General features: G+C 30.9%; 3 protein-coding genes and 1 long non-coding RNA gene across 4 annotated transcripts; all 4 read right to left on the reverse strand.

Moving 5' to 3' along the window:
- Positions 1–1569: 1569 nt before the first annotated feature.
- LOC130668746 (neprilysin-2-like) lies at positions 1570–4108 on the reverse strand. The gene is made up of 6 exons (XM_057471178.1): positions 4003–4108; positions 3664–3927; positions 3383–3588; positions 2310–3288; positions 1978–2228; positions 1570–1902 (listed from the first exon to the last, which is right to left on the reverse strand). Exons 1-6 carry the CDS (start codon positions 4100–4102, stop codon positions 1570–1572), a joined length of 2133 nt encoding a protein of 710 aa, XP_057327161.1. The 5' UTR covers positions 4103–4108.
- A 2451-nt stretch (positions 4109–6559) lies between these two features.
- On the reverse strand, positions 6560–7585 carry LOC130668747 (endothelin-converting enzyme 1-like). The gene is made up of 3 exons (XM_057471179.1): positions 7459–7585; positions 6968–7167; positions 6560–6892 (listed from the first exon to the last, which is right to left on the reverse strand). The coding sequence occupies exons 1-3, from the start codon at positions 7583–7585 to the stop codon at positions 6560–6562; spliced, it is 660 nt and encodes a 219-aa protein (XP_057327162.1).
- Positions 7586–8609: 1024 nt separating this feature from the next.
- Positions 8610–9450, reverse strand: LOC130667938 (uncharacterized). The gene is made up of 3 exons (XR_008989929.1): positions 9377–9450; positions 8989–9128; positions 8610–8913 (listed from the first exon to the last, which is right to left on the reverse strand). It is a non-coding gene; the product is annotated as an uncharacterized LOC130667938 (long non-coding RNA).
- Positions 9451–10829: 1379 nt separating this feature from the next.
- LOC130668765 (neprilysin-2-like) lies at positions 10830–13334 on the reverse strand. The gene is made up of 6 exons (XM_057471218.1): positions 13265–13334; positions 13046–13189; positions 12645–12850; positions 12290–12539; positions 11241–11485; positions 10830–11165 (listed from the first exon to the last, which is right to left on the reverse strand). Exons 1-6 carry the CDS (start codon positions 13332–13334, stop codon positions 10830–10832), a joined length of 1251 nt encoding a protein of 416 aa, XP_057327201.1.
- Positions 13335–14026: the final 692 nt, after the last annotated feature.

Below are 14026 nucleotides of genomic sequence, written 5' to 3' on the forward strand. Positions count from 1 at the left end.
ATTTATTTGTTTAAATGCAAAATATTTGGTTTTTACATCTTCAGCATGATGTTTTTAGTTTATAAAGGTATAGAACTAATACAAATATAGTAGATAGTTTAATGATTTGATTATTTAATGAAATAGTTAGCAATTGTTTGCAGAGTTACGAAAAATTTCGGATAATTTAAGAAAACACAGTAGATTTTTTAATAGGATACATTTAGGACATTAAAGGACAACTTCTATATCACGAAAATTCTGGGTTGTTTGAAAGCAGTCCAATAATATGTTGAACATTAGGAGCATGTGATTCGACGTGCACCAATTATTTGCATATGATAGCCAAAACATTTGATTCGAATTATAATACAAGTTAAAATTAGTTTATTCGGGTACATGCTTTTTGGCCCAGACTTAGTAGGCCGAATAAGCAACTTGCATGAAAAATCGTCGGCAATATTTTCTTTCGGATGCGCGGAACCGTTTAGATGCAAATAAGCAATCAAATCATGAAAAAGTCGGGTTATACACTATTTATTCCGTGAAAATTAATATGATTAATCATACTTTTTTCCCAGTTGTTCTATGAAAATAATTTGGGAATTTCGTTCAATTAGGCAACCTTCTATTTTCTAGAATTTATTTGTCTGCCAAATCACTGCATCCATTGTCTTCTATCCCGAATTGATTAAAAGCATTGTAAGAAGAATGCATAGAATATCCTGTTTTGTGCCCCATTCCGGTCTGAAGACTGAAATCAAAGCAATCTGGACGATTAACACTGCAGAACAAATTTCTCAGTCGTGGGATACCTATGACTTGAATTTTTCGATGATGTGTTAAAACTATTTTACTTAAAATAGCACCCAAATTAAGCCAAATCACTGAATAATTTATACCAATGGTTTTCAAATAGTAGAAATTTTCAGTACTGATTTCAAATCTATTTGATAGGTTAAAGATAAATATCAAATGCATTGAATGTGTGTTGGGAGTTATTAGAAAAATTGTTTTTGTTCTTTTCAATAAAACGTGGATAAGTGTACAGAAATAGGTGGGATAGAATAAGGGATAAGCGTGTGGCCTAATAACGTGCCACACGGTAGGATATTCCGAACACAGGATTTTTTCCGTATCTTTAGACACTTCGCTTTTAATAACATCTAACTTACTCCCTGGGCCAATTCCAAAATCCAATCAGCTCTAAAGTTTTATGTGCCACGTTGGATGCCACCTCAACCATCAAAACTGATTCATTTGTGCAAGAGATGTCGATAACGAAAACATTTCAAACTAATGTTATTTTTTAAATTAATTATTTTCAAAAAATTATCAGCTTTAACGATAAAAAAACTGCATCGAATGCCACCTCAAACGTCAGAATTGTCTGTCAATTTGAAAGACATAAGCGATGAAATAATAAAAAAATATGTTTAATTGTCTTAATTTTTCCAGCAAAATGTATATTTATTTTATACAGTCAATTATTCAGCTCGAAAAGCTCATAAGGTGACCAACAAGCGTATTCGAAAAATCCGGGAAATTATTGGTTTTACCCCGATTTTGAGAAATAATTGAATATTTTTATCAAAATACGCTACATTTTTCAACTGGATTCATGTTAGAACCTAATGGACAATTGAAATCTTTTGAAAATTCTGGGCTGTTTGAAAGCGGTCCAATAACACGTTTATCGACCGGAGCATGCGTATCGGACCAATTGATTGGGAACAAAAATGGCTTTGGTGCGCACCATCGAGTTGCATATGATAGCCAAAACAACTGATTTGAATTATAAGGCAATTTAGAAAAAGTTGCTTCGGGTCCATACTTTTTGACCCAATCTTGGTGGACCGAATAAGCAACTTGTATACCAATATTGTCGGCAATATTTTCTTTCAAGTACAATGAACCGTTTAGCTGCAAGTAATCAAATAAATATATTAGAAATCACATTCTACACTATTCACTCCTTGAAAACATTATTAATCATACTTTTTCTCCAGTTGTTTCGATAGAATAATTTGAGAATCGTTCAATTAAGCACTTTTCTGTTTGCTGAAATTGTTCATCTGCCAATACACTCCATCCGTTGTCTTTAATTCCGAACTCATCAATACCATCGTAAGAAACGTGTATGGTATGCCCTAATTCATGCCCAATGGTGACTCCAAGCGTGGCCAAATTAATGAGATCTGGACGATTAATACTGAAGTACAAATTCCTCAATTTTTCAATACCTATAACTAAAATTTTTCTACGATAAGTTTAAAATATTCAACCTAAAAAAACACTCTTAATAAGTCCAATAGTTGGATAATGTATACCAATAGTATTCAATACAGGCACGTTTACACCACCGATTTCAAAGGGGTTAGATAGTTTGAGAATGGTCATCCAATTAAGCAAATTCATTGGCTTCTCCACTAATTCTGTGAGTTTTTTTTGATTCAACGAATTCACGTTCAAGTAATTCTTTAAATAACTGTCAGGAGTTATTTCAAGGCCTTGATAATATCCGTCCAATATTTTATCATTAAAGACTTCGTCGAGATATCCGATGATAAGCCTTAAAGAATTTATTTCCGCAGTTAGTTTATCTTTAGTTTTAGTATCCGATTTATACGTGCTACTCAAAATATCTAAAAATTTGTTTTTTATGTCGAAAGTTAATTGATCTGCATGAGTTTTTGCACGTTTGTCGATTGCGAAGTGATGTACATAGTAGAAGTACATAAGTTCTGGTAACTGCATTTTAAGATTATCGAAGCAGTCGATATCGTCAAAGACTGCAGATGGGTCCCTTATTTTAGAATAAGCTACGTAAAGTTTTGATAGAGTAACGGATTCAACCATTGGAATCATAGATTGAATTGTCTTCCATACAGCGTAATTGGCTTGGACTCTTTTTGGAGTTTCTTTCATTAATTTTTCCAGTTCTGTTATATAATGATGAATTTCTATGGAAATCATCGTTTCATTTGGGTAGTTAAATTTTTCTTGCGATTCAGTTGTCTCAGAGATCAATTCATCCCATTTGATTCCTGGCCACTTTTCTTTTATTTCTTTCAGCGACATTTTGCTGGCATTTTCTATATTATCTAATGCTACATCATTGTTATTGCTTATATTGATAAGTTTGAATTCAAATTGAAATGATTCCATGAGTTCTATTTTTGCTTGTGTTTCATTCGCACCAAGAAGTTTAGCAACATTGACCATATAATAATAGTAAGCATCGATTGTGGTATAATTCTGAAGATTCTTTATATCTTCATACGAAAATTCAAATTCTTGTGGATACAACTGATTGATTAAAGCCGAAGATAACAAAAAAAATTAGATCATCACGAAATTTGGAAATTTTAATAAAATATGAAACGGTTGAATTAATACTTACAGAATATTCCTTACTTCCGTGTTGTAGATCAAAATATATATCAAGGAATATGGATTCAGTGGCTCCAAGATTTTCTGCTTTGTTGTTAAAACTCATCCAATCGAAATTAGTGCCGTTCCATTTAGAGCCTTTGATAACGGGCCACTCACCTAATTTCGATATTATTTCTGTTAAATCGTCAAGTTTGTCTGCTTTGATACCAAGATCTGAATAATTGGAACATTATGAGCTACCGAAATTATGCATATATCTGCATATTTGAATAAAAAATGAATAATTACACGTATCGTTGTTATTTAAGTTCACTTGTTGACAAGAATACATAAAGTCTTTCAGGAAATAAAATTGCTTCGGTGAATCCATTGGTTCGCTTTTTTGTATTGAATCGTAAATTTTATCATACATGGTGCTCGGTGGGACATCAAAGTATTGGCGAACAAATTGTGCATAATCATCTGGAAAGTTATCCATATTTCCGCAAGCGAATTCATAAAAATTATCGCAGGGATCGACGCTCATATTCATATTAGATATCAAATTTAATTCTAAAATAACATTACAATAAATTATTTAATTTTTGCTGTAACAAATTATACAGAATAGTGTCTACAAGTTTCTACCGAATGCCAAATTATCCATTATACATTCTTGAGTCGTACAATTTAACAAATTTCCAAATGATCGTTCCATTGTATTATTCAAAGTTCCGGCTGTTGTCATTGAAATACATATTGCGAGCGAGGCAGCCCATAATATTTTCCTGTATGTTAATATTATCAGAAAAAAAATAACGGTAAATTTATAGATTATAAATTAATGTAGTAGGATTTCGATGATGATCATCATTAAAGATACTTTTTATATATTTCTATGCATAAATAAAATCAGCATATAAAAATGCTGATTTCATTACGAACTCACATTACTTTACTTTAACAACTATTCTATTTTGTAGTAAAAAGTAAAAATATAGACTGCTGTTGGATTAGAGTACATATATTATAGATATTTTTTCATAACTTACATATTCAAATTTTTCATGACAGTCAAGGAAAAGTCGTTCAGCTACAAACCACGATTATTACTGACGATATTGATAATAAGTGATCGATGCACCAATACTTAATTTTGGTTCTTTTAAGTTATAGTTACGTGCTCTTGTCATAGCAGTCTTGATTGATAAAAAAGCAATAATAGAATTATTTATCGTATACGAATCTATATTTATCGTGTACTAATGGATGATGATAAAAGAAATGATGACTAATAGTTTTAATTGGATGGCCCGGGCCGAATAATTTGATCTGTTTTAAATCAATTAAAATTTTAAGTTATTTTATTCAATTTTATGTTTTTTTTTATATTTAATTAATATGTCAAATTTAATCTAGTTTTGCCCTTACTATTCCTTATTTAGACTATTTTTAGACTTATTTTCAATAATTTTTGGTCTGTTTTTGATCGAATCTATGTCAAAATCAGACTCCTTCTGTCCATTATTTGCAGTCTGATTTTGATTTATATAAGATAAAAAACAAATTAAAATTTTTTTTTCTATTTATTATAATAAATAATGAAGACAAAAAATTAATAAATGTTTGATTTTATTTCACATATTAATGTCAATTAATGTTCATTTTATTAAATAAATTGGATCAATAGACATATAGACATTATTTAAAAAGAGTTTATCATTATCTTCTTCCTTTTCTTTTTATAGTGCTGTTCTAGTTACTGAGATTTTCTTTGAGCATCGATTCTGAGAAATATCAACTATTATCCCTCTTGATTCTTCTACCTTCAACTCATTCAGATCCTTATCTAAACTGTTAGATATTTTATGAATAACGAAATTCACTATAATAAGTTTATATTCAGTATGAAAGAAAATTTCAATTCACAGAAAAATTGGTGATAAACTTGGGACTATAAAATAAGTTATCCTAAGCAACTCAAAAATTCTGCGGAAATAAGTTATTTGCTGTACTGAAAGCTTTATATATAAGCTATAAATTTGAAATCACAAATAATTGAAAAAAAAAAAAATTTATGGAAAAAATTAATCACTACACGGAAAGACAATTATGGGAACTGTTCCCATAATTTTGTGAAATTTTTCCTATATCATCATAGGAATTACAACCATAAATTATGGGAGCAGTTCCTATAATTATGGGAATGATACCCACAACGTCATGGCAATAGTTCCTCTAATTATAGGAATAGTTCCTATACACTATTTATTCCTTAAAAATATTATTAATCATATACTTTTTTTCCATTTGTTCTATGGAAATAATTTGGGATTATTGTTCAATTAAGCAATCTTCTATTTTCTAGAATTGATTTGACTGCCAAATCACTGCATCCATTGTCTTCTATTTCGAATTGATTAACAGCATTGTAAGAAGAATCCATAGAATATCCTGTTTTGTGCCCCATTCCGTTCTGAAGACTTAAATTAAAGCAATTTGGACGATCAATATCGAAGAACGAATTTCTCAGTCGTTCGATACCTATAACTTGAATTTTTCGATGATTTGTTAAAATTACTTTACTTCAAGTACCACCCAAAACAAGTCAAATTACTAAATAACTTAACCAATGATTTTAAAATAGTAGAACTTTTCAGTACTGATTACGAATCGATTTGATGGGTTGAAAATATATCTAATTCATTGAATGTTTGTTCGGAGCTATTTGAAAAAATTGTTTTTTTTCATATTAATAACATCTAACTTACTCCATTGGCAAATTCCAAAATCCAATCAGCTCTAAAGTTTTATGAGCCGCGTTGGATGTCACCTCAACCATTAAAACTGAATCATTTGTTCGAAAGATATCGATAACGGAAACACTTTAAACAAACGTTATTTTCAAATAAAGTCAAAAACATTGTATTAATTCTTCCAAAAAATTATCAGCGTTAATGATCAAAACACTGCATCGAATGCCACCTCAAACGTCAGAATTGTCTGCCAGTTTAAAAGACATCAGTGATGAAACAATAAAGAAAAATGTTTAATTGTCTCAATTTTTCCAGCAAAATATATGTTTATTTTATACAGCCGTTTATTCAGCTCAAAGAGCTCATAAGTTAACTGATAATAGCATTTTTGAAAAGGCCGGGAAATTATTGGGTTTACCCCGATTACAAGAAATAATTGAATATTTTTATCAAAATACGCTACATTTTTTAACTGGATTCATGTTAGAGCCTAAGGAACAATTGAAATCTTTTGAAAATTCTGGGCTGTTTGAGAGCGTTCCAATAACACGTTTATCGAGTGGAGCATGCTTATTGGTCCAATCAATTGAAGACAATAATGACTTTGATCTGCAAAATTGAGTTGCATATGATAGCCAAAAGAACTGATTCGAATTATAAGGCAAGTTAGAAAAAGTGGCTTCGGGTCCATACTTTTTGACCCAATCTTGGTAGACCGAATAAGCAACTTGTATACCGATGTTGTCGGCAATATTTTCTTTCAAAAAGAATGAACCGTCTAGCTGCAAGTAATCAAACAAGCATTTAAGAAATCACACTCTGCACTATTCATTCTTTGAAATCATAATTAATTATACTTTTTCTCCAGTTGTTTTGGTAGAATAATTCGAGTATTGTTCTATTGAACAATTTTCCGTTTGCTCGAATTGTTCACCTGCCAATACGCTCCATGCGTTATCATTTATTCCAAACTCATCGACAGCATCGTAAGAAAAATGAATGGTATGCCCCATTTCATGCCCAATGGTGACTCCAAACGTGGCTAAATTAATGTAATCTAGACGATTAATAATGAAGGACAAATTTCTTAATCTTTCGATATCTATAACTTAAATTTTTCTACAATGAGTTTGAAATATTTAACCTAAAAAAACACTCTAAATAAGTCAAATAGTTGAATGATGTATACCAATGGTATTCAATACATGCAAGTTGGTACCACTGATTAAAAACGGGTTTGATAGTTTGAAAATAGTCATCCAATTAATCGACTTTATTGGCTTCTCCAACACTTCTATAATTTTTTTTCGATTGAACGAATTCACATTCAAGCGATTTTTTAAATAACTGTCAGGAGTTATTCCAAGGCCTTCATTATATCCATCCAATGTTTTATCATTGAAGACTTCGTCAAGATAACCAACGACAAACTTCAAAGACTTGATTGCCGCAGTAAGTTTACCTTTAGTTTTCATATCCGATTTATACGTGCTACTCAAAATATCTAAAAATTTCTTTTTATGTCGAAAGTCAATTGATCTGCATGAGTTTTGGCCCGTTTGTCGATTGAGAAGTGATGTACATAGTAAGAGTACATAAGTTTTGGTAACTTCATTTTAAGATTATCGAAGCAGTTAAAATCGTCAACGACAGCAAATGGATTTCTTATTTTAGAATAAGCCATGTGAAGTTTAGATAGAGTTACAGATTCGACCATTGGAATAAAAGATTGAATCGTTTTCCATACAGCGTAATTAGCTTGCACTCTTTTAGGAGTTTCTTTCATTATTTTTTCCAGTTCAGTTATGTAATGATGAATTTTTATGAAAAACATCGTTTCGGCTGAGTAGTCATATATTTTGTGCGATTCAATTGTCACAGTGATCAGTTTATCCCATTCGATTCCTGGCCACTTTCCTTTTATTTCTGTGAGTGACATTTTGCTGGCGTTATCTTCATTTTTTGACACTATATCTTTGTTATTGCTTATATTTATAAGTTTTAGTTCAAATTGCAATGATTCCATGAGTTCTATTCTTGCTTGTGTTTCATCCGCACCAAGAAGTTTAGCAACATCGACTATATACTTGTAGTAAGCATTAGGTGTGATATTATTCTGGAGATCTTTTATATTTCTAGGTGAAAACTCAAATTGTTGTGAATACAACTATTTGATAAAAGCAGAAGATGAAAAGAAAACTTAGATTATCACGAAATTAAAAAATTTTACTTAAATGAAAAACGGTTGAATTAATACTTACGAAATGTTGCTTACTTCCGTGATGTAGTCTAGTATATAAATAAAGGAATAAGTTTTTAGCGGCGCCAAGATTGCCTGCTTTGTTATTAAAACTTGTCCAATCGAAATTAGTGCCGTTCCATTTAGAGCCTTTGATAACGGGCCACTCGCCTAATTTCGATATTAGTTCTGTTAAATCATCCAGTTTGTCTGCTTTGATACCAGGATCTAAATAATTGGAACATTATGAGCTACCGAAATTATGCATATATCTGCGTGTTTGAATGAAACATAAATAATTACACTTATCGTTGTCATTAAAGTTCACTTTTTCACAAAAAATCATGTAGTCTCTCAGGAAATGAAATTGCTTCGGTGAATCTATTGGTTCACTTTTTTGTATTGAATCGTAAATTTTATCATACATGGTGCTCGATGGGACATCAAAGTATTGGCGAACTAATTGTGCATCAGCGGAAAAGTTATCAAAATTACCGCAAGCGAATTCATAAAAATTATCGCAGGGATCGACGCTCATATTCATATTAGACATTAACTTAAATTCTAAAATAATTTTACAATAAATTATTTAATTTTTGCTGTAACAAATTATACAGAATTGCGTCTCTAAATTTCTACCGAATTCCAAATTATCCATTACACATCCTCGACTCGTACAATTTAACAAATTTCCAAATGATCGTTCCATTGTATTATTCAAAGTTCCGGCTGTTGTCATTGAAATACATATTGCGAGCGAGGCAGCCCATAATATTTTCCTGTATGTTAATATTATCAGAAAAAGAACGGGAAATTTATTGATTATAAATCATTGAAGTGGGATTTCGATGATGATCATTAATAAATTTATTTTCTATACATTTTTATGTGCAGGAGAAAATATTGATTATATTACGAACTCACATTACTTGATTTTAATGACTATTCTTAATTTATAGTAAAAAGTGAAAATATAGACCCTGTTGGATTAGAGTACAGATATTATAGATATTTTTTCATAACTTACATATTGTAATTTTTCATAACAGTCTAGAAAAAGTTGTTCAGCTACAAGACACGATTATTACTGACGATATCGATGGTAAGTGATCGATGCAACAATACTAAATTGTTGTTCGTTTATGTTGTAATTCCGTGCTCTTATCATAGCAGTCGTGAATGATAAAAAAGCAATAATAGAATTATTTGTTGTATTCTAATCTCTAATTATTGTATATCAATATATGTTGAAATAAATGATGACTCATAGTTTTATTTAAACGTGGAATGTTACAAAATCAACGCGAAATGAAGTGTAACTCGTCAATCTAAACCTTCTATAAATACTATTAATATAACCTGGCGAGTACTAATTTTAAAAATGAGAACAAAATATGATCAATAACGTCTAATTGGAAGTAACCAGTCCAAAAAAACTTCGCTTTTCTATTCTAAACTTACACGAAATAGGTAGCCTCACTTAATGAATTATTGTATTTTTTTTTCTTTGAATAACATCTAACTTACTCCATGGTTTAATCCCAAAATCCATTCAGCTCTAAAGTTCTATGAACCGCGTTGGATCCCACCTCAGCCATCAAAACTGAATCATTTGTTCGAGAGATATCGATAACGAAAACACTTCAAACAAATGTTATTCTCAAATAAAATTAAAAAACAATTAATTGATTCTTTCCGAAAAATTTTCATCGTTGACGATCAGAAAAATGCATCGACAGCCACCTCAAACTTCAGAATTGTCTGTCAGTTTAAAAAATATGTGTGATGAAATAACAATTGTCTTAATTTTTCCAGCAGAATGTATATTTATTCAATTCAGCCGTTTATTGAGCTCGATGAGCTCAAAGTTCACCAATAGCGTTATCGAAAAATCCAGGAAGCTACTGGTTTTACCCTGTCCAGGTCAAAAATAAAAATTTGATTCAGAGTTGCTTCACGTAATTTTCTTTTGAAGTTTTTTCGATAAAATCTCGACTTTTTTGACTTAAATTATATTTTCTTCAACTTTTTGCAATTTTTTCATCTCGGTTTCAACTTAGTTCAACTTATTTTAATTTGTTGATCTCAGTATGGACTTTTTCGTCTTTACTTCGAGCACGATAGTCATTCACTTCACTTTTAACTTGTTGTATCAAGTCGAAAAAGTTATTTATTCGCCTTACTGTCGCCTTAATATATAAAAATTATTTCACCTTAGCTTGGACTTTTTCGCCTTATAATTTATGTCAAATAAGTCTAAACCAAGTCAATTTCGTCTTAAATTCCACGTTTTCGTCTTTATTAGCGACTTAGTAGGCCGTTAAGTCTAAACCAAGACGATATCTCAATGCATTTCATATCTCCGTGAAAAAAACTCAGGTTCGTATTCTAAAAAACGGCTTTAAATTTTGACTGGGTTAACAAGTCTAAATCAAGTTTTATTTTTGACCCGGGCGATGCTTAGGAATAATTGAATATTTTCATGAAAATACGCTACATTTCTTCGCAGGATTCATGTTAGAGCCTAAGGGACAATTGAAATCTTTTGAAAATTCTGGACTGTTTGAAAGTACTCCAATGACACGTTTATCGACTGGAGCATGCACATCGCTTAAATCTATTTGGGACACTGAGGACTTTGATGTGCACCATTGACCTGCATAGGACAGCCAAAACGACTGATTCGAATTATAAGGCAAGTTAGAAAAAGTTGCTTCGGGTCCATAGTTTTTGACCCGATCTTGGTAGACCGAATAAGCAACTTGTATACCAACATTATCAGCAATATTTTCTTCCAAATACATTGAACCGTTTAGCTGCAAGTAATCAAACAAGTATTTAAGAAATCACATTCCACACTATTCATTCCTTGAAATCATTATTAATCATACTTTTTCTCCAGTAGTTTCAGCAGAATAATTCGAGAATTGTTCCATTAAGCACTTTTTTGTTTCCTTGAACTTCTCTTCTGCCAATGCACTCCATCCGTTGCCTTTTCTTCCGAACTCATCAACAGCATCGTAAGAAACATGAATGCTATGTCCCATTTCATGCCCAATAGTGACTCCAAACGTGGCCAAATTATTGTAATCTGGACGGTTAATACTGAAGAACAAATTTCTCAATCTTCCGAGACCTATAACTGAAATTTTTCTACGATAAGATTACAATATTTAACCTAAACAAATACTCTGAATAAGTCGAATAGTTCAATAATGTATACCAATGGTATTAAATAGGTTCAAGTTTGTACCACCGATTTCAAACGGGTTTGATAATTTGGAAATAGTCATCCAATTAATCAAATTCAGTGGCTTCTCCCACATTTCTAAATATTTTTTGCGATTGAATGAAGTCACGGTTAAGCGATTCTTTAAATAACTGTCAGAAGTTATTTCAAGGCCTTGATAATATGCATCCAATACTTTATCATCAAAGATTTCGTCAAGATATCCAAGGATAAACCTTAAAGAATTGATTTCTGCGGATAATTTATTTTTAGTTTTACTATCCGACGCATACGTGTTACTCAAAATATCTACTAATTTTTTTTTTATGTCGAAACTCAATTGATCTGCATGAGTTCTGGCACGTTTGTCGAAAAAGACGTGATGGACATAGTAAAAGTACATAAGTTCGGGTAATTGTTCTTTAAGATCACCGTAGCAATCAATATTTTCAAAGACTGCAGAAGGATTTCTTCATTTAGAATAAGCTACGTGAAGTTTAGATAGAGTAACAGTTTTTACCATAGGAATAAAAGATTGAATTGTCTTCCATACAGCGTAATTAGCTTGGACTCTTTTAGGAGTTTCTTTCATTAAGTTTTCAAGTTCAGTTATATAATGATGCATTTGTATGAAAATCATCGTTTCGGTTGAGTAGTAAAATTTCTCTTGCGATTCAACTGTCATAGTGATCAGTTTATCCCATTCAATACCTGGCCACTTTTCTCTTATTTGCTTAAGCGACATTTTGCTGGCGTTATCTTCATTTTTTGACACTACATCTTTGTTATTGCTTATATTGATAAGTTTTAGTTCAAATTCCAATGATTCCATGAGTTCTATTTTTGCTTGTGTTTCATTTGCACCAAGAAGTTCAGCAACATCGACCAAATACTTATAGTAAGCATTAATTGTGATATTATTCTGGAGATTTTTGATATTTTCATGTGAAAATTCAAACTCCTGTGAATACAACTGTTTGATAATGTCAGATGATAAGAAAAACATTAGGTTATCACGAAATTTGAAAATTCTAATTACATGATAAATGATTGAATTGATACTTACAACATATTGCTTACCTTTGCGATGTAGTTGAGGATATAAATGAAGAAATAATCTTTTATGGGCGCCGAGATTGCCTGCTTTGTTATTAAAACTTATCCAATCGAAATTAGTGCCGTTCCATTTAGAGCCTTTGATAACGGGACACTCGCCTAATTTCGATATTATTTCTATTAAATCATCTAGTTTGTCTGCTTTGCTACCAGGATCTAAAAAATTGGAACATTATGAGCTACCAAAATTATGCATATATCTGCGTCTTTGAATGAAAAATAAATAATTACACCTATCGTTGTTATTAAAGATTACTTGTTTACAAGAAATCATGAAGTCTCTCAGGAAATGAAATTGCTTTGGTGAATTCATTGGTTTGCTTCTTTGTAGTGAATCGTAAATTTTCTTACACATGGTGCTTGGTGAATAACCAAAGTAATCGCCAAAAAATTGTGCATAATTAGCGGGAAAGTTGTCAAAATTACCGCAAGCGAATTCATAAAAATTATCACAAGGATCGACACTCATATTGATATTAGACATCAATTTGAATTCTAAAATAATATTACAATAAATTATTCAATTTTTGCTGTAACAAATTATACAGATTAGTGTCTATGAGTTTTCACCTAATTTCAAATTATCCATTACACATTCTCGAGTAGTACAATTTATTGTATTTCCAGATGACTGATCCATTGTATTATTCCAAGTTTCGTCTGTTGTCATTGAAATACATATTGCGAGCGAGGTAGCCCATAATATTTTCCTGTATGTTGGCATTATCAGAATAAAAAAAACAGCCAATTTATTGATTATAATTAAATGTAGTAGGATTTCGATGATGATCATCAATAAAGATACTTTTTATGTATTTTTATGTATAGAAAAAAATGCTGTATTACGAACTCACATTATCTTGTTTTAATGACTATTCATATATCATCATAACTTACATATACAAATTTTTCATGACAGTCTAGAAGAAATCATTCAGCTACAAACCACGATTATTACTGACGACATCGATAATAAGCGATTGATATACTAATACCTAATTTTGGTTTATTTAAGTTTTAGTTACGTGCTCTTATCATATCAGTCTTAATTGATGAAAGAGCAATAATAGAATTATTTATCGTATACTAATGTATGATGAAAGAAAAGATGACTAATAGTTTTAATTAAACTTGAATATATTACAAAATTAAAGCGAAATGAACTGTTACACGTCAATTTCAACCTTTCAGAAACTCTATTGATATTTTCTGGCGATTTCTAATTTTAAATAAAAGAAAAAGTAATGATCAATAACGTCCAACTGGAATTAATGATTTCAACAAAACTTTTTTTTTCTATTCTTAACTTATAAGAAATAGGTCGCCTCAATT

The sequence above is a fragment of the Microplitis mediator genome, chromosome 5, assembly GCF_029852145.1.
Source record: "Microplitis mediator isolate UGA2020A chromosome 5, iyMicMedi2.1, whole genome shotgun sequence".
NCBI classification, from domain to species: Eukaryota; Metazoa; Arthropoda; class Insecta; order Hymenoptera; family Braconidae; genus Microplitis; species Microplitis mediator.